The sequence below is a fragment of the Fusarium oxysporum genome, chromosome III (genome assembly GCF_013085055.1).
Source record: "Fusarium oxysporum Fo47 chromosome III, complete sequence".
Lineage (NCBI taxonomy): Eukaryota > Fungi > Ascomycota > Sordariomycetes > Hypocreales > Nectriaceae > Fusarium > Fusarium oxysporum.
The window spans coordinates 3,490,413-3,513,834 of record NC_072842.1 but is presented as its reverse complement, the minus strand read 5'-3'; the positions used below and the strand labels follow the sequence as shown (position 1 = coordinate 3,513,834).

At 49.5% G+C, this 23,422-nt stretch overlaps 5 protein-coding genes across 5 annotated transcripts; 3 read left to right on the top strand and 2 right to left on the bottom strand.

Annotated features, from left to right (window-relative positions):
- Positions 1 to 5,730: 5,730 nt before the first annotated feature.
- On the top strand, positions 5,731 to 7,631 carry FOBCDRAFT_24778 (kinase-like domain-containing protein). Its single transcript, XM_031177093.3, has 6 exons — positions 5,731 to 6,112; positions 6,193 to 6,365; positions 6,424 to 6,507; positions 6,562 to 6,910; positions 6,961 to 7,359; positions 7,415 to 7,631. The coding sequence occupies exons 1-6, from the start codon at positions 6,067 to 6,069 to the stop codon at positions 7,546 to 7,548; spliced, it is 1,185 nt and encodes a 394-aa protein (XP_031048226.1). The 5' UTR covers positions 5,731 to 6,066; the 3' UTR covers positions 7,549 to 7,631.
- Positions 7,632 to 8,863: 1,232 nt separating this feature from the next.
- FOBCDRAFT_24760 (MIF4G like-domain-containing protein) lies at positions 8,864 to 11,789 on the top strand. The gene is made up of 4 exons (XM_031177092.3): positions 8,864 to 9,118; positions 9,205 to 9,680; positions 9,730 to 10,810; positions 10,861 to 11,789. Exons 1-4 carry the CDS (start codon positions 9,067 to 9,069, stop codon positions 11,643 to 11,645), a joined length of 2,394 nt encoding a protein of 797 aa, XP_031048225.2. The 5' UTR covers positions 8,864 to 9,066; the 3' UTR covers positions 11,646 to 11,789.
- Positions 11,790 to 12,277: 488 nt separating this feature from the next.
- On the bottom strand, positions 12,278 to 14,675 carry FOBCDRAFT_198962 (uncharacterized protein; the record flags this gene model as incomplete). The annotated part of the gene is made up of 4 exons (XM_054703879.2): positions 12,278 to 13,807; positions 13,862 to 14,017; positions 14,081 to 14,361; positions 14,417 to 14,675. 4 exons carry the CDS (start codon positions 14,673 to 14,675, stop codon positions 12,278 to 12,280), a joined length of 2,226 nt encoding a protein of 741 aa, XP_054559854.2.
- A 972-nt stretch (positions 14,676 to 15,647) lies between these two features.
- Positions 15,648 to 17,543, top strand: FOBCDRAFT_218829 (pseudouridine synthase). The gene is made up of 2 exons (XM_031177089.3): positions 15,648 to 15,836; positions 15,913 to 17,543. The coding sequence occupies exons 1-2, from the start codon at positions 15,776 to 15,778 to the stop codon at positions 17,349 to 17,351; spliced, it is 1,500 nt and encodes a 499-aa protein (XP_031048222.2). The 5' UTR covers positions 15,648 to 15,775; the 3' UTR covers positions 17,352 to 17,543.
- A 312-nt stretch (positions 17,544 to 17,855) lies between these two features.
- FOBCDRAFT_24744 (P-loop containing nucleoside triphosphate hydrolase protein) lies at positions 17,856 to 22,809 on the bottom strand. Its single transcript, XM_031177088.3, has 3 exons — positions 22,069 to 22,809; positions 20,305 to 21,944; positions 17,856 to 20,254 (listed from the first exon to the last, which is right to left on the bottom strand). Exons 1-3 carry the CDS (start codon positions 22,468 to 22,470, stop codon positions 17,944 to 17,946), a joined length of 4,353 nt encoding a protein of 1,450 aa, XP_031048221.2. The 5' UTR covers positions 22,471 to 22,809; the 3' UTR covers positions 17,856 to 17,943.
- Between the last annotated feature and the right edge of the window lie 613 nt (positions 22,810 to 23,422).

Here is a 23,422-nt window from a genome sequence, read left to right as displayed (position 1 = left end):
TCAGGTGACATAGAATTGGAGATATCACGACTTCGAGACCCAATGTTTGGAGCCAAAAGGCGCCTCCAAAGTCATGCTTACATGTTTTAGTGGCGTTGTCATTCTCTTTGGATTTTGAAACCGCATATGAAGACATTGGAGATTGAACCCCCCTCATTCATGTCATTGATTCATTTCCCGGCGTCACCGCGGTCAGCCCAATTTGGCGACACGTTTTATTCCCCTATGACGTTACATGGAGAGACCTTTTTTTACAAGGTGAATCGTGGCAGGCCTTCAAGAATATTTGCCGAGTTCCAGTATGTCAATTGAGCCGCAAGCGTGTTTATTGACCTCCATTTGACGGCTTGGAGAAGCAGCTATACTAAGAAACGATGCTTCATTGGTTTCAGACTCCAATGGTTGGTTCCAGATCGTCAAAACAGCTTGTAAGAACTTCAGCTTTGCTCTGATAACTTTGATGATTGGTCATGATGATCAGGGACCCCTTTTTCCCTCATGTTGATCAGATGCACCTTGGACTTTTCACAAACCTAAACTCGGCCATGGCCATTAGCGTTGTATACGAGGGGTCTCATGACCGTCTGCATTCCGCAGTCCACCCACCTAGCATGATTGCCCACCACCTGGGAAACTCCCCTCCTACGGTGCTCGCATGCCTCGCCAGGTTCCGCGACTACCAGGAGCGTCTGAGTGGTCCAGAGCCGCCATCGGTTCTGTGGTCAGCATGCTCTAAGTGGAGACGTCCCCAGGGGCTTTGATGGGCTCTGGGAGGCTAGGGCGTTGTTAGTGTTCGAGTCCTTTGGAGGCTATTTGACGAGCGTCATCAAGATCACGGTCTCGTGGTGAGGTGCTAGCCATCCATGTGCCGTGGCCGCATCGGCTTTTGGCGTGACCTCGCCTGTCATTCCAAAACGGTATATCCGCCCGTCTGTGCAAGATTTATCTTCCGTTTCGACACCGAATGGCTTGGTTGTTGTATTTAAACCGAACCCACGGGCATAAAGCACTTCGGCACTGTATCCGTACGTTTCGTCTTTCCAGAATGACGTCCTCAGCATGACGTCTGGCCCATTGATTGGCCTTAGGCAGATCACCGTTGGCGTTGACACTTAGTAACCCTGTATCCACATTGACCACCATTTAATCAAGCCTCGACACCACCAATCGCCGCCCAGCCATCCTACTATCCAGCCACTGGCCGCTGACGACTCTATAGCTCATGAGGGACGGGAATGTCTGTTGCGGCTGCACTGGGATAAAAAGATCCGAAGGCAAGCGGATATCCATGCTGTGCGTCCACTTAAGGTTCATCCAACGGCATGCCCCCCAAACTATCTAAGTCAGGCCTCAGCTCCTTCGAAAATCCAATATCAATCAGGATTCGGGTGGCTCCTGTGGATGAACCGTTAGGGCACAACAACAACAACCTTTAACCACTGCTTCATTGGATATCTATTGAGGTTCCAAAGTTTCAGACGTCAGGGATCCACCCAGCCTCACCGTGCCACGGCCCCGCAGGTGCATGTGCTCAGTGTAATAAAGCGTCCGTCGTCATCTCGACTTTCTACATCAGATGGGAACCGACCATGAAGGAAAACCCAGTCGATTCGGGCCAATGCCAGGGGAGTTGCAGGGGCTGTTAACTATCTGCTCTGCCCGACATCACCCTTGTCGCTAACGTTGCTTTTTGATCGATAGATTGAACACTGGTAACATTGGGGCATCTAAAGATCTGGCGACGTGATAATCCCTGGATATTTGTTGCCAAGTACGGGAATGTAGTTGTACTTGCGCTGCTGGCTCAACAAACAGACATGCTTCGGCAAGCAGACACCTCAACGCGCTTGCTAGGCTGTCTTGTTAGCTTCGTCGTGCATGGATAAAAGACCTCAAGTCAAGGAGGTTTCAGATGAGACGGGACAGAAGAGGCAACTTGCTGTACGTAGGGTGAGGTGAGGTGACATTACATCTGCTGGTTGTTGGCGAATTGAAGTTCAGTTGGGCCAGACCACTTTGGAAATCATGTGAACTAAAAATGCTCGCTGGGCTATCGGTTATACTTGAAACCGGGTGTATATCATCTCCAAGAACATTCGAATGCTTATTGTATGTCGATCCGAGTTTGACTTCTCAATTTCACCCGGGATTCCGCGAGTATTTCTAATACTATTAAGTTGCAGTATATCGATCACTGCGTCGTTTGTTGAAGGCAGCGCCCCCCATGTATCTTCAGGATACTAGGTGCCAGTTAATGATCAGTGCTTTATTACATTGCCGAGCCCACCAGGGGACCTATGAACCTACCTAGATACCTAGGTGTGCATGCAGTACATGCTTTTGTTCCTATTGTTTCTGTTACTTGTATCCGTTTATTGTTGAATTCCTGGCCGCTTCCACTACCTTATGATGCAAATAGGTAGGGTAAGAATCGACTTACTTCAACTCAGATTGAGGCGGTTTTTCTTCTTTAATTTCTTGCGGTATACTGAGTCTTTTATGCTGACTACCAATCGAATATGATGGTTCACGATATTCTCAAAATGATTTCAGCTTGTCCTGTCCTTCGTGAGGAATGCATATATCCCTTACTTTGGCACGGGGGAAAAAATCGATCCTTCTGTTCAGCACGACCTGTACCTATACCTTACTCCAAGGTCAAGGTGTATGGCAGATGTACAGAGTATTGGCTGCATCTGGTTGTTAAAGTACAAAGGAGTGACAAATATATGTAAAAAATAATAATAAATACATTTACTGAATATCATGGCCTCAACATGAAGGTGCTCTGCTTGTGCACCTTAGGTACTCAAGCATACATCAGCGCCATTGAATGCCCGTCTGATCAGGTACAGACTACCGCGTTGGTACCTTACCCTGCGGCACCTCATCTACCTTAGGTAACTCTGCAGTCTGGTGCTCAGTGAGCTAGAGCCAGTTTCATTGATGCAAGACAAGGGAGACTCTCGCCTGCCGGACTTTAGCGCCTGGGTACCTGGCCTTCCTTCCAATTATGCCTCCAGACCAGTCTCAAGATGGGCACATGAGCAAGCCCAACACTGCGGGTCTTCCTTGAATGGGCGTCAAATTGCTCACAAGACATTCATGGTTTTTTTTCTTTTCGTACCAATTGAAACCACCTCGACGCCTAGCAGGTGGTATTGATTCCCAAATAATATCAAATTTGTAATACAGGATGGCTATCTTAATTCAGCACAACTGTACTTGCCCGATCTTTTGTGCTGCTGGAGCCATTCGCTGGTGACTACTTTCCCCAAAAGTCAATACCATAGCTTCCCATGTCGAAAGCTTACCAGGCCTACTCAATTAACCTGCAGTTACCGACTGGTGATACTCCCTATTCCCCGCCATTTCGCACCCAACCCAAGGTACCTACATGCAATCCCACATAACATCCGTATTCCTCACGACTCAAGGCCCCATGTCCTGAATAGCTTGCATCTTTCGCTTCTCGTGTCTGGAAACTGCAGTGTATCAAGAGACATCCATGTCTGCCTGGCAATGAGACGAATGGCAGAACCTATATTTCTGTCGCTCTCTGCTCCAGCTTTGTTGGTTGACTCCTCACACACCAACAGTATTCCCCCTCTTTCCCAAACCACTCCATTACACGTCTTGCTCAACACAAACAACCGTCTCGGGCTAACGATAGACGTTAATCTTTAACTCTAGAGGTTCTTGTTGACCTTTGCCTCTACCCTTGCTCATGTCGTCACTCTGTATTGATTAATCAGAAAACGCCCCGCAAGTCCCAGCGAGTTACTCTTTCAAGCACCACCTCGAGCTGCAGCAGTACAGGTGCCTAAGTCGAAGAGTACTATCCGAGATACTGATTTTTGGGTGTCATCTCAGGTTCCTACCCGTCGTTCGCCTAGGTCGGATCCACCCAAGCTCTCCCAGTCAGGTTCCGCAACATTAGACTAGGTCCTCACGCCCAAGCCCCATTCAGAACAGCTCCTCAGCCCAGCAGAGCTCAGCACAATCGCAGAGAAGCTCAGTCCAGCCCAGCTCAGCTCATTTCACTGGACGTCAAGCATTCCTCCTCTGCCATCATATTCCATTATTCTCAACTATCGCCCTTGGCATGCCTCACGGGCTCTCAGACTTCATACTGGCTTGACAATTTCCGTTCTGGGCCACATCGCAAGCCGCATCCGCGTTACGTCTGTCCGCTCGAGCCGCTTCTCAACCTAACTCTTCGCTCGCGCCGCTGCCTTCTGCTGCTGCAGTGCACTCATCCGTTCTTCGACGCTTTCTGCAAACCTTCGTCAAACTCGAAAATCCAGAAACAAGAGCCTCATCGTGTCTACGCTGCCTCATACCATCGCTCGCCGCATTTCAAGTTGACTTGCTTCTTGCCTGCCTGGCCCTGCCACAGTACCTAGCCGCTGCACCACCACATACGCCGCCAAAAGCACAGTACTGCACCGCACCCGATTGCACTCACATGAACACAAGCAACCACCCTGCCTCGTGTCAAGTCGTTCTGATTACGTCTTTCCCTTCTCCAACAAACATCAGAGGCCCTTGTCACTTTGTTCCTTATTAGTCGAAAATCTGACGCATCTCACGATCGCTCAGTGCTAGCAGCCGTAACCAGATCTCGAGGTCACCAGCTCCACGAGTCCCAACTGCGCATCATCGTCATCACTGCCCGTGTCGACTGCATTACGGACTACAGTAAGTACATATCTTTCACGTGAACTACATCACTGGCCCTTCTATTCCCTTTCCTTTTGCTGTATTATACTCCCTCAACATTGGGTTTGCAACAACTTTTCGTCATATTATCCTTGACCTCTGGCTGCATTCTGTCAACGGGCTGTCACGAGTGTGTTCCATCTAGCCAGCACCCCGCCCCGACCCGCCTTGCGCCAGCCTCCATGCCCGCACTCCCCTAGCACCAAGTACACGCCTGGCTATCCATCACTTTGTGCTCAGCGCTTTTTCAAGGTCGCCAAAGCAAAGTGCTTGACTTTCAAACTTGCCAGCGTGAATTGCGGGCTTCTTTCAATCAAGGTCAATGTGACTGCAGCAGCTGCTTCACACTTACCCCTGGCATAAGCCTCAGCAGCCAGTGCAGAAACAGGTGACAGCAGAGAAGAGGGAAAAAATTCAATCCAAAACCTACCCAAACAAATCCATGCCACTGAATGCATGCGTAGGTAGCATAGCGCATCCTGCCGCACGCATGCACGCATATTCCTCATCTCAACCTCTTCGCTCTTCTTCCCACTCTGCCTTGCTTCAAAACTTATCAATTTGGACTTGTACCCACGCGCTCAGTCAGCGAAAAGTTGTCTTTGGGATTGGAAAAGAGAGACCTGACCCAACACGGCCTGCCCGTCCCTCACCTGCGTCGCCACCTAAGGCTCTACCTCTCCATTAGTACTCGATCTATCTTTAGGCCCTGTCCCCAGCGTCCTTTTTCCCTCGTTACCAACAGCTTTTTATACCCCGTCTCTTGCCCACTTTCTCGCGCCCACCGTTCCCTTTCCTCCCCTCCCTTCCCCTCTGCCCCGCCCCCCCTCCAGCCTGTCCCGTGCCACCAAAAACACCACCGATTCTCCCCCTCGGTTTTCTCTTTGTTTCCCCAGATACCCTTGGCCTTGCCAATTCTTTGCGCATCGTCCCAGTCACTGTCTCCAGCTCACATACGGTCTATAGTCTATTCCGACAGCCGGCAGACGTTTTATCAGCCATAAATCCACCGGTTGCTAAACTTTACGTGCAGAATTAACCTCACGAGTCGCCCCTCTGCGCCCGTGCCGATACCCTGTTCGACCGAGACATTACTCGTCCATCGTCATTCAAGTGTCCTGTACTCGTCTCTTGCGCAAATACAGACCTTTGCTAAGAAGTCATCATCGGCCGAGCTTCTGCTTGCGATTCACCTTCTTTCAATCAGGTCACCAACATAGGCCCGCTCTTTTTGCCCATCACGGCTCCCACTACACAAAGCATTCCTCTTGCATTGAACCGCCCCGGCGACTTTGCCCACTTTGTTTGCATTTTTGCTTCGAATAGGACATACGCATCCAAACAATGTCGGCTCATCGGCCAAACGCTTTCAACAGCCTCCGGATGGGAGGTTAGTATACCAACCCTGCCATTGGGCCTGAACCTTTGTGCCCGGTTTGATAGATGACCGCTTAACTGACACAATTGCAGAGGTGATCCGCGAGAAGGTCCAAGATGGAGTGACTGGAGAAACTCGGGATCTGCAATACACGCAATGCAAGATTGTCGGAAATGGCTCCTTCGGTGTTGTTTTCCAGACCAAGCTGTCCCCATCTGGAGAGGATGCTGCCATCAAGCGAGTCCTTCAGGACAAGCGATTCAAGGTACTAGATACCAACCCAGCTTGTCCGGGCTATTTACTAATTTTTCTCTTTAACACAGAACCGTGAGCTCCAGATCATGCGCATTGTCCGCCACCCCAACATTGTTCAGCTGAAAGCTTTCTATTATTCCAATGGCGAACGTGTATGTGATCTTGCTCATCCAGTTACTTCACCCAATCCGCTAATTCCCTCATAGAAAGATGAGGTTTACTTGAACCTCGTCCAAGAGTTCGTGCCCGAGACCGTCTACCGAGCCTCTCGATTTTTCAACAAGATGAAGACTACTATGCCCATCCTGGAGGTCAAGTTGTACATCTACCAGTTATTCAGAGCCTTGGCATACATCCACTCTCAGGGCATCTGCCACCGAGACATCAAACCTCAGAACCTTCTCCTGGATCCCAACAGCGGCATCCTTAAGCTTTGCGATTTCGGAAGTGCGAAAATTTTGGTCCCTAATGAGCCCAACGTTTCGTACATCTGTTCCCGGTACTACCGTGCACCTGAACTTATCTTTGGTGCGACAAATTATACCACAAAGATCGGTAAGATTGCTGTACGAATACTGATCATACCCCCTTGCTGACTGGTTTAGATGTGTGGTCTACTGGCTGTGTGATGGCTGAACTGATGCTTGGTCAACCTCTCTTCCCTGGCGAGTCTGGCATTGATCAGCTCGTCGAAATTATTAAGGTCCTTGGCACTCCTACTCGAGAACAAATTCGAACCATGAACCCCAACTACATGGAGCACAAGTTCCCCCAGATCAAGCCTCATCCATTTAACAAGGTCTTCCGAAAGGCGGATGCCAATGCTATTGACCTCATCGCCCGCCTCCTTGAGTATACCCCAACCGAGCGACAGTCAGCTATCGATGCTATGGTTCACCCTTTCTTTGACGAGCTTCGGGACCCCAATACAAAGCTTCCTGATTCGCGACACGGCACTGGCCAGCTTCGTGAACTCCCTGCGCTTTTCGATTTCACACGTCATGGTATGATGAGATTCGATAGAGCTCTGCATCAGTAATATAGCTAACAATGATCCAGAACTCTCAATCGCCCCCAGCCTGAACCAAAAGCTTGTTCCAGCACATATTCGACCCGTGCTAGCATCTCAAGGCCTTGATATCGACCACTTCACACCCTTGACGGAGCAGGAGATGATGGCGAAACTCGATTGAGCCGGCCTCGCGTCGAGGCGAAGGGTAGTTTGCATTTGCTTACACCCTTCTCAGGCTCTCCGCGGCTGTGGAAGAGTCCTGCCTCGTCCACTCCCAGTACCGAGCTGAGTAAAAGTGGTTGGGAGCAATGGCCCAGGCTAAGGCCGGGTCAGATGGCGGGCAGGCGCTACATGGTCCTGAAGCTAATAGCGTCGGTCTTTGATACAAGGCACGGTGTATAGGCGTCGAGGGCCAGATGAGAAGGCATGTGTGTTCTGGCGAGCGTTGGAGTCTTTCCCGGCAGGGAGGGGATTGGGCGTTGTGCGTGCCCTTTATATGAACCCGCTCTCAGTTTTGCCTTAAGGCTAGTCACGACGAGGGATAACCCCATTGATGCATATCACAGGGAATTACGTTTTTAGACCACGTTTCGATGCATGAGGATGATCGGTGCTCTTTTTTCATTGTATGCGTCTCAAGGGAGGAACCCAATTATTCGGCTATGGTTGGCTTTGCGAATGGCGATGATGACATTTGTTGAATTCTTCTTTTGGTACCGCGTTATGCCTTTGCCATGGTTGCCCAGAGGGTTCCGACCCTGGGATTGGTTGGAGACGCCTGAGTGATTGAAAAGGTTTGGTCTGGTATGACCTGCGGTGAACATAATCCGGCACCCGATATTGTCCTCGACGCTGCAACGAGTTTATCAGTTGAAGCTGGCCATGGACGGCCCTGTGGCATTTTACTCTCGCTTTCCCGCAGACGTGGAGGAGTTTGGCATTATTTGGTCTAGTCGTCAATGGTCCAAGACGATATAAAGAATAAGGGACTGCTTATGAATCACAAATAAAAGGCAGAAGAATGAATGACGTGACGCATTGAAGCACGTGGGGAGCTCAGGGTTTGACGTCTCTGGAAAGCATACAGCTTTTATGTATAGACTTCAAACGCGCAAGTTGACAAAATGCACGTTTTTTGGTTTTCTACGTAGTACTCTTCGAAGATCATTTTGCTTGAGTGATTACCAATATCGAGAATTAAAAGTTGAGTCTTGAGTCTGCTATATTATGTCAAGCTCGAAATCATGTGATAGCCTGTAAATTGGCCGCATGCTTTGTAGCCTCGCAATACCGCCAAAGGGTCTCATTTAATCCGTTATTTGATGATTCTGAATAATACATAGTAATATGACTGCTATGTTGGGAGAAACCTAGGAACGCAAGCAGACTGAAGTCAGCGGTTGCATATACCTGCCTCAGGCATTCACACTAAGCTCAGGTGTTAGCGTGTTAGCCTCGCGATACTTTTGGCTTCGTACCATAATGCTCCAATCCCACGCTAGTTCATGCACCTCAGGGCAGCTAGGTATTCGAGCCAATATCACTCTACTTAATTCCGTCCCTTAGTGGATGTCCTCCCCCCAAACTTTTAGCAGTGACGCAGCCTCGCATTCGACCTCACAAACTTTTACTTATCATCAGTACGAGCCACCATTAAGATTCGACAAGCAGCTACGGTTTCAAATACGAGAAGCGCACCATGGCCGACTACGATAGACGACCAGGCGGCTACCGCAAGCGAAGATATCGAGGTGTGTTGCACTGAGCTTAAATCGAAGCAAGCTACGCGAAGCTGTCGCGTTCCCTTCAATTCACCTGCTAATATATTGTTACGTAGACGATGACGACCATTACGATCGCCGAAACCAGAGAAGACGAGTTGACTCGGCACCTCTTCCTGTGCGCGTCCGACGGCAGCTTCTCAGCATCGCAGACTCTCCTTTGCGCCGATGGGCTGAAGAAGTTCAATCCATTGCACATATGGTGGCCGAGAATCATGATGACGAAAATCTTCGCAAGACATTTCTCGACTTGGTGACGCAAATTCTGCTCGAGCAGCCTCTCAAGACGCCCTTCGTTGCCGCTGTTGTTCACATCATCAATACCCTGAAGCCCGAGTTCGTTGACGTGATCCTCGCTCGCATTGGGCAAATCACAGCAGACAAGATCGCTCAGGGCGAGTGGCGTGATGTAAAGTTGCTGCTTAAGTTTCTGGCCTGTCTGCAGTCTTTGATGGAAGGGGATGGCCTCTTTCCCATCCTAGAGGAGCTTTTCAGTCGAGCTGCGGACCTCCAAACGGCCAGTTCGGACGACGTGAGTTTAGCGATGTGGCAACCTGAATCTGTTTACTGACTTATGGCAGACTATTGGTACCGAAATTGTCAAGATAATTCTCCTCACCATCCCTTACATCATGGTGTCCGCCCCTGGACAATTTCAGCAAAAGGCCGCGGAGTTGATGGAGAAGACAGACATTATTGCTTCCGAGCCTCATGCCCTCCAAGCACTTGTTGATCCTTATCACCCCGAGGGCAAAGAAGAGAGTCCTGGCACGTCACTTAGTGTTTGTATGCTGCTCCAACAGCAGCTCCAGTCTGAAGCAGCCAAGAACTGGGAACTATCATGCTTGCCACGACCTTGGGAGATGCCACTGGAAGATATCGAGGCTCAAGACAAACTCTCGAATGCGCCCAAACACGCGCTTCCCGCCATCGCCATCCCCGCGGCTGTCATTGCAGGGCCTCGACCTCTGTTTCCAGAGATCTACTTTTCAGTCTACTCTCAACAGGAGGTCCCTTCTGTCCCAGCTGTGACTGACATCGCTGCATCCCTTATTCGCGATGGCCTTCTTGACACGATCAACATCTTGGACTTCAACCGTAATGTGACGGCTCGCTATTTGATGGACCTGGATTGCTATTTCGCCGACGGCACTTTTGTTAAGCGTGCCACTCCTTTTGATGAATTGAAGAACTTTCCCGATGGGAAAAATACATGGAAGCCAGAGGATGTTGCTGTCGATACAGTGTTCTCGCAGTTGTTCCAACTGCCCACACCCGAGCGAAAGCTTGTGTACTACCATTCAGTCCTCACTGAGGCCTGCAAGTTGGCACCAGCCGCTATTGCCCCTAGTCTTGGTAGGGCTATAAGATATCTCTACCGGAACAGCCCTCAGATGGACCTGGAGCTGAGCTATCGGTTCATGGATTGGTTTTCCCACCATCTCAGTAACTTTGGCTTCACCTGGAAGTGGGCCGAATGGGTTGATGATGCGCAACTGCCGGATGCCCATCCCAGCAAGTGGTTCTTGAAGGGTGCCCTGGATAAGGAGGTGAGACTGAGTTTTGCCCAGAGAATTCAGAAGACCCTCCCTGAACCCTATCTACCCTTGGTAGGCCCTGAGAAAGAGAAAGATGTTCCCGACTTCAAGTTTCAGAATTCTGGTATGTATCAAGTTCTATTCTCCAGCGCAGCTTACTGACAAATGCTTCAGAAACACCGTTCTCTAAAGAGGGCCAGGAAATCGCCAGTCTCCTGAGACGGAAAGCACCAGATGAGGAGTTCCAGCCTCTTTTCGAGAGCATTCAAACCCAAGCTTCAGAACAATCATTGGACCCTATAGTTGCTAGCACAGATGTCTTTATGACCGCCGTTTGCTGGGTTGGTTCCAAGTCGTTAAGCCACGTCCTTGCCTGTATCGACCGGACCAAAGGTCGATTACTTGAAGCCGGTAATTCTTCCGAGGCGGCGCGCGCCCAAATTATCTCTGCCGTCATGAGTTACTGGCACGCACACCCTGGTGTTGCTCTCTCAATCATCGAGAAACTTCTCAACTACTCCATCTTGACCCCCTTTACCGTGGTAGACTGGGCTCTTGTGGCAAGCACGCCAGCAAACGGCACTGATGGCGGTGATAGTCTCACTGAACCTCACATCTTTGAGCTTGTTTTTAATACGATTTTCAAAGTCACGCGTCGCAGCCGTGATGTTGTCGCTGCACCCGAAACCGACGAGGAGACACGCATCAAGGAGATAAAATCGACTCGGGATCTTTTCCGTGCCATGAATGATGCTCTCGTTAGCTGGGCTGGTGGAAGCAAGGATGAGCTGATGGAGGGAGGTGACGGATCAAGCGATCGCGAAGCCATGATCCGACGATGGGGACAACGATGGTTGCGTGTCTTTAAGAGGATGGGTGCCATCGAGGAGGCATTTGTTATCGAGGTGAGCAAGAATTTGGGTAAAGACAAGATGGCTACGGATGGAGTAGAAAATTAGACGACCGAACTGCAAAGTTTCGAACGTGGAGCGGTAGATATGCGTGTACAGTAGAAACGAACAGGAGCTAAAATGGAGCTTACTCGGAGTGTCATTTCTGAAATTATAGGGTACGGAATTCGGGTAATTTACATAATTTCAAAGGATATGTTGTTCTTACGACACAGCACTGTTAGGCTATCTATCACGGATTTGATGATCGTTGTTGGGTGACCTGGTATCTCATACACATGTATAAGTGGATTGGTAACATTAATACATAATTCATGACTTGAGTTGGTTTACAATATTGTGCATTCTAAGCTCACTCATGCAGAAATATCCGCAAGAGGTGGTTGAGCTTTGTGGCTTGCACCATTCCCAAGATATTGCAATGCTTACATGACCATTGAATACTGGTCTCGTCCTAGCCGACGCTGAGCCATTGCTGGGGGTATCTCCTTTGAAACAAAATACAGGGCTGATGCAGAAAGTATAATCTAGCCCGAGAGCCGTGAAGTGTCGTCTTATATCATTAAATAAGCAGGTTTCGTTTGATGCGCTGGGGTAACACGATTTCGTTGACCATAAGCTGTTCGGCGGACTGGGACTTCTCACCCAGCTTTTTGAGCTTGTCCATTAGGTGACTATTATCAAAATGTCAGTTTATCGATGTTATCCGACACGGGATGGGCGCGCCTTCGGAATCCATCTACAATGGACCTAAAACCGCGCCTCGTCGCAAGAGCAGGAGTCTTGGTTGGAGACGACTCTGGTGTTCGTGGCTGAAGAGAGGGTGCAACAGGGCTGTTCGCAAGTGTTGGAGTTGAGGCTGCCGTAGCAACTTGGTCTACGGGGGGGCTTTGCCATTGCTGGGTAATGCAAGGGGGGTGTAACTCAACGAGAATCAGAAAAGGCGGGAAATAAGCATACTTTACAGGCAAATGACCGCGAGTGGCTTCAGTCCTGGCGAGGTTCACACGATCCATTTGCTGTTCGTGCTCGTTAAAATGGCGTCTGATACGGTCTCGGCAGTTTTGAATATCACCGCCACGAACCACATATCCACAATCCTCTTCTTCACAGACCCATGTCTCGCCAGGGCCACGTGGAACGGTTGTAGGGATGTTGTCTGCCCTTAGAAAAATCTTGACTGGTCCTTCAGATGTTTCTTGAGCATCTTCATCCTCGGACAGACTCATGTGACTGGTATTACCCATAGTCTCTTCCTCGCCAGAAAAGTAGTGAGATCGCTTCAGCTCTGACCCCTCATCCTCAGAATCACTATCAACTTCAGAGTGAGGCCGCTTTTTAGAAGTGGTTGCCAGACGAAGACTGGACTTGATACCAGATGGACGACCTGGCCGCATAAGGCTCTTACCTGCAGGTGAAGAGCGGGGAGGAGTTGAAAACCCTTCATCAAGGTTCCTTGAGGCGGCTCCAGCTTGCGAAGGGGGTGCCGGTTTGCTTGGGTTGTTATTGCTAGATGGTTTACGTCGTATAACGTAGAACGGAAATTCTGATGGTTTAATGGCGACAGGGTTGAATGGCATTTCGGCGAGCTCTTGTAGCCAGGAATAGAATTCGCCATCATACTTATCCTTGTCAAGAACCTGTAAGAGACCGTGCACATTGTAATGGAGAACTTCCTGGATAGGCACCCTATACGATGGCTTTATATCGCCTTTGTAGGTGGGGAACCTGAAGTTTGACCAGAATTTGTTAGCCACAGCTGAGATGTTTAGACGACCGCCCTTGGAGTTGCTGATCTCTACGCGAATCCACTCAAGGGCATCAAGAACGGTCCGGAAAGCATCGTCCTCGGCGTCCACCGAAATAGGTGCTTGGCTCATACGGACACTTGGTATACTAGCTGAGGAATGAGCGCTGACTGGCCTTGTTGATCCATCTCTCGAAATTTGTGTAGAGCTGAACAAGTCAACGACACTATTTTCGGGCCTGTGAGTAGCGGACCGCGATCTTGAGTATCGTCGTCGGGGAGGACTATCCTCAGGCTCAATGATATCTGGGGTTGCATCGCGAGCTGTCGACGGGGCCGAAGAACCATTGCGAGTTCGGGAGGTCAATATCTGTGAGACAGGGGGGTTGCTGGCCTCAACAGATGGGGATCTCTGGGGCTGCGGAGGGTTGTTCATTCTCTCAAGTTCTTTGTTGTAGAGATCCTGAAAAGATTGATTAGATTCAGTTGCCCGGACGAAAAACGATCTTGTACTCACTTGATGTCTATTTATCAACCATTTGTAGAAAGGGGTCACGAACCACTCGACCTCGCTCTGGTCCTGGATGCATTGAGCAATCAGAAATGAAGCATGATCATCACATCTTGCAATCACTTCCTCGAGCGTTGAACCATCTCCGATACTGGCAGCATACTTGGATAAAGAGTCAGGATCGTTGCATAGCTAAGCAACTATACCAGGGACCGTGATACGTACCTCATGGAACACCTGGTAGAGTTCCTTCAACGCATCTTTTTTGCTTTTCTTCGCCTTCTTGGGTTTCTTATCCCTGTAAATTGCCATCAATCTATAGTAGAGCCGTATAGCCTCCTGCATCTTTCTGTATATGGGGAGGTATGCTGGCGCAGCGTTTAATTCGAACCATCCACAAGTGCCCAGCATCCATATGACTGGAGAACCGCTGTCAGATTCTCCGATAGAGAACTGGCCGCATTTTCTGACTTCGAAAGGTGTCAAAGAACGGACTTTCATTATAACTGTGATGTACGGTTAGATCTCATTACATCATAATCATGGTGTGGAAGAACCAACGGCGTGCTCTCTGCGACTGCTCCTCAATATGGAGCAATCCGCGGATGATATAGGGACCGCGAGTAGCGACATCGAGGGCGTTTTCAAGAGTGTGACCATCTTTGTTGAGAACGACGGCATCTTTGATCTCGAAGGTCGTATCTGGGTCTACACCACCGGGGTCAAACCGCAGCACCGATTTCTCCTGCTTCCATGATCTTTGACTCTCATCTTCCGTATCGACACTAGAAGTAGACGCCCGGCGGGGGCGCCCGACCATGTTTGCAATATTCAGACCTCGAGAGCGCTCATCGAAATGGGCGTTAGACGTTGGCTGGTTGTTGATTTGAGAGCGCACGAAACGTTGACAAAATGAAGTTGGCCTCGGTAGGCAGGGAGCAGAGATGTTGATAAAAATCAACCTGCGTTGAAAGCGCCGGTTGATGGAGTAGCGAGAAGTGATTTGTTCGTGGCAATAATGGGAGGTGTTGGTGATGTGAAAGTGGTGCAGAAAGATTGCGAATACAGTGAATGTGCAGTGAATGTTGAGAGCTAACTTAGCATTCAGTCGGGCACTTTCCACCAGGCCTACAGAAACGCGGTCGCGCTTCAAATGGCAAGATGGCGGGGCAGACCACTGATAGCCCACTAAAGTTACAGGGGCATTTGTTTTCCAGAGGACCTGCGTGAGCTAGGGACGGAAGGTAAGAAAGCTTAGAACCTCTATCCAACAAGACAAGAAGACTCAGGACACTTAGCATGACCTCCCTGAGCCGTTTGGCTTGTTATTTTTGACACCCTGACTTGAGCCTCCATGTTTTCTTGCTCCTTGGGGCAAGGTAGAGGTGTTCTTGGGTGCCCCACTAGAACGCGTTTCCTAAAGTGCCTTCGCTCCAATCAAGGATTGCCGATAATGGCTCGTCAGGTTCTAGAGCTGAAATAATTACTCGAGCAGTGTGTGTATTGCCGTTTTGTATTACAAGTAATCGGTGAGCCTGGAACTTCCAAATGATTATTTTGGATTTAAGGCAATTAAATCTTAAGCGCTCCCCGAACTTACAAATCGCTTGTACAATTGTGCTTAAAGCATTCTCCAAGCTTCTCCTGTTTCTATTGTTCGTATATTTAACATGACTTATTGTAGCCTAGACTACTTTAATTGTTCCAAGTAATTTTTTAGCGGGGAATGCTGCTGATAAGACTTTTTTTTTCTGCGCCGGAGACAATGAATCGAGCTCTGAGGTCAAAGTAAGTGAGTGGTGCGTTTGGTGGCGGGCGCTGGATCTTCTTAACAAGCTCCACCACGGTCTAAAGTTCAACACTTTCCATTTCTCCCTTTTCTCCTCTTCTCTTGGCCATATCCAGTCCTTTGGAGAGCTTATGCGACTTCCCCGAAAGACTTTGAGGATGGCAGCGGACAAGGTCCGAGAAGGCGTCTTTGGTAGGTGAATTGCTGACTCTGTTTCGTTGCGAACTTTGCTCTCTCTTTATCATGGTATTAACATGATCGCTTTTAGCCATCAACAAGCCTTGCGGCCAAAGCTCAGCCCAAGTCATTCGCGAATGCCAGCAAGCATTCAATCCCTCTAGCTTCTTCAAACCATTGATCGATTCCGAGGTCGCAAAGCGCATTAGCGAATCCGGCAAAGAGTTCGCCCGTCGCAAGCTCATCAAGAAAGCTTCGCAGGTCAAGATTGGCCATGGAGGAACTTTAGATCCTCTTGCTACGGGTGTTCTCATCTTGGGCATTGGATCCGCCACCAAGTCTCTTCCCCAGTTTCTGGAATGCACTAAGACGTACGAGACCATTGTTGTATTTGGCGCCGCGACCGATACCTACGATCGAGTAGGTCGCATTCTGACCAAGCGGCCATATGAGCATATCACTCGTGAAAAAGTCGAGAAGGAACTCGAAACGTTCAGGGGCCGTCAGATGCAGATCCCGCCCCTATACTCTGCGTTGAAGATGAACGGGAAACCTCTGTATGAGTATGCACGTGAAGGCAAGCCCATCCCACGACAGATCGAGGGTCGAGAAGTCGAGGTTAAGGATATCGAGCTGGTGGAATGGTACGAGCCTGGGAAGCACAATCACCGATGGCCAACCGAGGAAGCTGAGGCTGCAGAGCGCAACCTGGCGGAGCAGGTCTGGAGGGTTAAGAAGCAACAGGAGACCAACAAGAAGTTGAGCCCAGAGGAGAAGCAACAGGACGATAAAGCGATAGCGGCGCACGAATCGTTCAAGCGCAGCTTTGAGGAGCGCCAGGATGCGCTTATCAAGGATGCACCATCGAAGCGATCACGGAAGTCCAAAGAGCCTCCCATGATGTCTGGCGCTCTTGGACAGCTACCACAACCGACATACTCTAATAAGGGGTCGAACCTGGTTCCCGAGTCGCCCGATACAAGCACACCCCCCCCGTGGAGTGACCAAGGACCTCCCGCCGTGAAGGTGCGGTTAACTGTAACATCTGGATTCTACGTCAGGAGCTTCTGCCATGATCTAGGGGCCAAGCTGGATTCAGCTGCCCTTATGGCAGAGCTCGCTCGAACACGCCAGAGCGATTTCGAAGTCGGGAACGACAACTGTCTCGAATATGAGGATCTGGCCAAGGGTGAAGAGGTTTGGGGGCCTCAAGTAGCTCGTATGCTCGAGAGTTGGAGCAAGAACAAGCCACAACCCCCCGCTGGTAACAAGTCGAATAAGAAGAAAAACGAGGCGAAGGGCAATGGCTCACCTAAATGGAAACAAGACAAGCAACAAAGCCACAACAAGGGAGAAAAGCGAAGACGATCGAATTCTCCAAACGAGACAGAATCGCCGCCTCGAAAGGCGATAGCTCTTGAGTCCCAGGAGGACTCCAAGCCTGTGAAGGAACCCAAGTCAGAGACGCCAAAGTCTGAAACTGCAAATCGGTCTGAGGATGAGAAGTCATGGAACGGCATTGAGGACTGAGCTGTGGGATGTTGCTCGTTGCAAGAAGTACATATAGCCAGGCCAGCTGATGTCACGAGATGGTGTTTCTGAGTTAAATGGCAAAGCCTATAAAAGAGTGGCTAGACTAGAAGATTTCTAAAGCGTCATATGTTATGCCAGGCGTTCCGCGTTTTGCGAGCTACGAAGAATATATACTTTTATATGTATCAAGAGCAGTCCTAAGTGCACCGTTTTGTCAAGGATCGCTCGGGTTCCAACAGTGTCCTCATCTCCCGACTTTCAGACGATCTGGGCAGGCCCATCAAGTGCTTTGCATGTTATCCTAAATGTTCCTATGTGCAATTAGGTGTCAAAGCTCCGACACGCCTTACAGTATCTCACTTAGGACGCACGGAGCTTACCTACATTCTATGAGTCTAAGCAGAGTAATTACGAGTTTGGAAATTAAGCGCATAATACATACAAATCCACAGCATATGGAAATAACTGGACTCTGATTTATAAACTGAGCTGCCGCATCTTTCGGGGTCATTGGACTTTTCGTATATGATTGACTGTATTAAAACTATATGCTTGAACACCATTTTCATGGTCATGTGCTATCAGCATCTCAATGTTGACTGCTCTCTCCTGTCACCACACCCATCTCTTCTTTTGCACCATGTATATCCTCGACCCTGATACCACTGCGATCACACATGCTGCGAAAGATACCGCCTCTTTTCCACAGTTCCATCGGTGTATCCAGCTCAGCGATACGCCCTGCATCCATGACACAGATACGATCGTAGCCAATGATGGTTCGCAGTCGATGAGCGATGCACAGAAGCGTTTTGCCGCGGAAACCAACTGCCATGGTAGCCTGGATCTTATCGTCTGTCTCCATATCCACCGAGGAAGTGGCTTCATCGCAAACGATGATCTGGGCGCCTCGGACAAGAGCTCGCGCGAGTGCCATGAGCTGTCTTTGGCCGAGCGAGAAGTTGAGGCCGTCTTCCTCGACAGGGGTGTCTAGATGTATACGTGAGGGATCGTTTGTACGGCGTGCTTCTTCGGGCGACGCAGCGTTGGCAGGAACAAGATCTGCTTGGCGGAGAGCAGACCAGAGTGCGAGATCAGTATGTTCATGGAAAGGATCGAGGTTGCTGCGGACAGTCCCTCGGAAGAGAGTGGGATCCTGTGGGATAATCGCGAGTCGGGATCGGAGATCGTGAAGTCCAAGGGTGGAAATATCGAGGCCATCGATGGTGATCTTGCCACCAGAGATCTCAACCAGACGGAACAAAGTGCTCATGATAGAACTCTTTCCAGCACCAGTACGCCCAACGATACCAATGCGCTCGCCGCCCTTGACATGCATCGTCAATCCTGAAAGCACAAGTGGGAGACCAGCACGATATCGCATCTCGACATTATCGAAGACAATCTCACCCTTCTCGGGCCACGTTTTCCGAACTTCGACGGTATGTGAAGGAGCCTCCTCCTCAAGTTCAGTACCATAGTAGTAAAGTCTCTCCACGGCATTCATAGCATTCTCGACTTCAGCAAGTTGACGGACAGAGAATTGCATCATGCCAACAATCGAGAGGATGTAACTCAGAACAAGGCCACCAGTGGAAGGATTGATTGAGAAACGGGACGTAACAACAAGGATGGCTGTCACAAAGACAAGAAGTACACCGATAAGATCGATTCGCATTGAGAGCCATCGCTGATTAGCGAAGGTAATGTAGTAAGCGCCGTTCATGTTGTCGATAGATTCACGTAGTTCATTAACAAAGCGATCCTGCAGCCCGTAGGCTCGAATCGACGCGACACCTGTGAGGCCCTCGCCGAACTTAGCAAAGACGTGCGATCTGAGGACGGATTCGAAACGCTTGACCTCTCGTGCCGACGCACGGTAGTACATCGCTGCTGTGACGAATGCAATGTACAGAGGGACCAAGGCGATCACAAAATAGTAGTAGAACGCAATGATGAGGATGAACACAGATGTGATCATACCCATGGTCAACAGAAACATGCGAAGTGCGTCCGAAAGATTGTTGTCCATAACATCAACGTCCCGTGAAAAGCGGTTCGTGATGCGTCCAAGTGGTGTCGTATCAAAGAAGGACATAGGTGCGCGAAGGACGCGAGTTACAGCGATTCTAAGCATGACTTTACTCGATTTCGTCCCCAAAATGGATAAGACCACAGAGAAGGCGAACATGAGGAGAGCCTGCACAACGCCAAGTGCTGCGTAGATCGCGATGTAGACACCCGTGGAGAGGTTGAACTTGTTTGAAGTCCAATATGACAACCAAAGGCTTGTCACGATATTGGCTCCCTGAGAGACAATAAGGAGGAATAGCACCAACGGAGCGTTCAAAATGGAACCAGATGCCCTGACGTAGGCAGCGTAGACAGACCACGAGACACTCGAACTGGCCTTTTCTTCTTGGGTCATCAAGGCAGCCCCCTTCTTCTTTTTCTTCTTTTTCTCGTCCGCCGTGGGTTGCTCGCCATCGTCGGGTTTCTTGGCTTCTTCTCGCTTTTCCTCAACAGCAGTTGTCTCCATAAGAGACTGGAACCCTTTATGGTCCTTCATAAGGTTCTCGAACGTATCGACGGCTTGGATCTTGCCGTTCTCCATCCAAATAATGCGATCACAGCGGCTGAGTACCCAGAGCTGGTGGGTGGCTAGGATGCGACACTTATCTTTGAGGAGGCCAAGAATGGCATTATCGAAGATATGACGGCCAACATGAGCGTCAACAGCGCTGAGGGGGTCGTCCATAAGAACGATATCGGCGTCGAAGTAGATGGCTCGGGCGATATTGAGACGCTGCTTCTGACCTCCAGAGATGGTAATACCACGCTCACCGATTTCCGTCATATCGCCATTGGGAAGCATATCGAGATCTGCCTGGAGCGCGCAGCTAGAAAGTATGTTAGCGATAATTGAAGCGAGACAACGGAGGGAACTTACGCTTGAATGACCTCTTTGTACCAATTCTTGTCCATATCTTTACCAAATATGATGTTGTTCTTGAGAGTGGTGTTCTGAATCCAAGCATATTGAGGACAGAAGGCTCTGGATGCGCCGAAGGTAACGTGGCCATCTGTCTTCCTCATGTCGCCAGCAAGTGCAGACAATAGAGAACTCTTGCCACTACCGACTGATCCGATGACAGCAACAAGCTCGTTCCTCTTTACACCAAAGCTGAGATCTTGAAGCTTGAAAGGCTCTCGCTCCTCGACCAAAGTGCTTGTGTCATCACCTGAAGGTTCATGTTGAGGAGTTTGGACCTGGCTGTGCTTCTTGTCCTTCTCGCTCTTCTCAGACTCTTCCTTGTGGGACTTTTCCCAAGTAAAAGAGGCGCCTTCCAGTCGAATCGCATCATCACCTGTGGTGTCAATTGTCATATCTTCGACCATCTCTTCCTGAAGCAGAAACTCTTGAATTCGCTGAACAGAGCCCCACGCATCAATTACCTGACCCAAAACCATCGGCAACAAATTCAGAGGAATTCTGAGACCGTTGAACAAAGCCAGTGAGGAGAAGACCTCGGCAGCCGTAAGACCGCTATGCGTGAGGGAGTAGCAGATGAAGGACAGCATGGAGGCGAAGATGGGGAGTGACATGCTAACGGCATTGAGTGCGTTTCGAATAGCAAGCAAGATCTGAATGGCGTGGATTTCTTTATTTCTGAAATCACCGAGACGTTCGAGGAAAGCCTTCTCCCATCCAAAAAACTTGACAAAGCGGACTGACTGCAAGATTTCCTGGGTAAGAGACACACGTTGATCGGTAATTTGATTGATCGCTCGTCGCCGGTGAAACAAACTTCGAATAGCCTTCGTCAAGAACGGCATTCCAATAACAAGCAAGCCGTAACCAGCCAGGGCGCTGTAGGTGATATTGACGAGCAGGAGTGCTAAGGTGAGGAGACATAAAATAGGAGACGTCCATACCATATGGAAGAGAGCAGATGCCTGGTCGACACGATACGTGTCAACGCTCTGCAGAGCAGTGATACGACCGTTTCCCCAGCCTGTACCATCTGACGCATCCGGCTTCGCCTTTTTGGCTTTCTTGGCCTTCTTCTTATCTTCAGCATCGTCTTTTGCACCAGGTGCGTTGCTCTGCAAAGCACCCTCAGCTTTGGCGCGGCCTGAAATGACCAGCGACTTTTCGTAGATAAGTCCAATCAAAACTCCTCTGCTCTGACCGCCAACTGTCATGCCTCGGTAGATGTAGTGGTTCGTTCCCAGACTCTGGGTGATTTGCATCAGTGTGATGCCAAAGGCCAGCCCAATACCCTTACCAAGATGGGGCGGAGGCCCACCAGTCTTGTTCGCTACATAGGCATCGGCAGCGAATTGAATTAGGTATCGAAGGGTGAATGGACTTATGACTTGAATGATGCTGGTGTAGAGGGCACATGCGCCTCCCGTCCAAAACTCACCCTTAAAAGTCTCGTGCATAGCCCAGAATAGGGGGTGCTTGTCACCTCTTTCAACCCGTTTCTGGAACGATGCTTTCATTTGCAGAGTCAGTGGCTCCACGGCTCTGTCCGGATTGACAGTCCAGATGTCATTCTCTTCCAGGGGTCTTCGGTAGCCAGCCTATTGATATCATCGAGTCAGCAAAAGGGTTGTAAGACGGGCCGCGCCGCATATCAGAAATTGGTGGCTTGCAGATCTGCAATATAACCAGCGAGATAGAATTTGAGAAAGTGCTGAAACTCACATGCATCAACGGCCCCATCCATTGGAATGTTAACTTGCTGAGGAAGCCAGCATCATGTTCCCTGCTCTGCACTGGCTTTTCAGGAACTGGAGGTGGCGAGCCCCAGCGGAGAGGATTCAATTTCTTATGCCATGGCTTCTTCTGTTGAGCTTGAGTTACTGATGTTGTCGGTGTAATTGCTGAAGCTTCAGTCGCGCCAGTCTTGATTTCCTCGAGATCTACAATCCTTGATTCATCTTTCTCACTGATTTCATCAATTTTCTCGCTTCTTTCGGCGTCCTTTTCTCCAAACTCCCTTATCTTGTCCTCATCTGAGTCGCTGGACTTTTCGAAATTTGTTGGGGAGAGAGAAGCTGCTTGGGTATCAGAGGACTGAAGCTCCTTGTCCACAGGATCAGGCATATTTGCGTTGTATCAATCTCGTATATCCTGTGAATGTTGGATAACGGATATGGGTTGTGGAATAGCTCTGAGGCTAGCCACTAAAGCCTATATCGAATGATACCCAGAGACAGTCTCACAAGCAATATCAACTTTGTACAAGGCCGCCGTGAGACCAATGACACTATGAGGAGTGAAAGGCGACGGAATTGAGCCGGAAACAATAGACTTTCGTCTCTGAGATCGCAATACAACCTCGCAATGGGTTGCCAAGAAACAAAAACGATCGATGGACGGCCCACAGGTCGATCTTGGCGTAATGAAATGAGAAAAGACACAAGAGATAGACGGGAATTTAAGACGAAGGGAAAGGAAATAAAGGCGAATTAGAAAAGTAATAGAATCTCGTCAAAATGACAGTAGCAAGTAGATTCCGTCTACAGGGGGGTGTGAGTGGGTTGGGTGTGGCTGCATCGGCTGTATGGTCGATGAAGAGAGCAAACAAAGGACCCAATGGATTACAAAGCACCGTAAAATCATCCCTTTACTAGAGACCTTTTGAACCGACTCTCAACAGATTCGGATTACGGCAATAAACCTGGGTGCCTGCCACGCGGAGATAGCGCCAAGGGGGCCGGTGCCTGTGACGTGAAGGATGGATTCGTTACAGTTTCGATGACGGCTATGAGAGTCTCATGATGGAATAACAAGCAATGAGTCACCGGATTGACTCTGACAACTCTGTAAATGGTGGTTGTAACAACAGAGAAGACACAAAGCGATTGAACGGAAACAGAGACCTGGGCCGAAAGTGGCTCGGTTCGTCGAGAATAACATCATGATGGATGCTCTTCGGCTCGGCCTCTCGCTCTGGAACTCGTGCAGTTTCCGCGTATACTAGGTAAGCTCTGACCAGCAAAACATCCTTTTAGGATCTTTGAGCGAAAACGAAGTACCTCTCATTAGCCAGTTT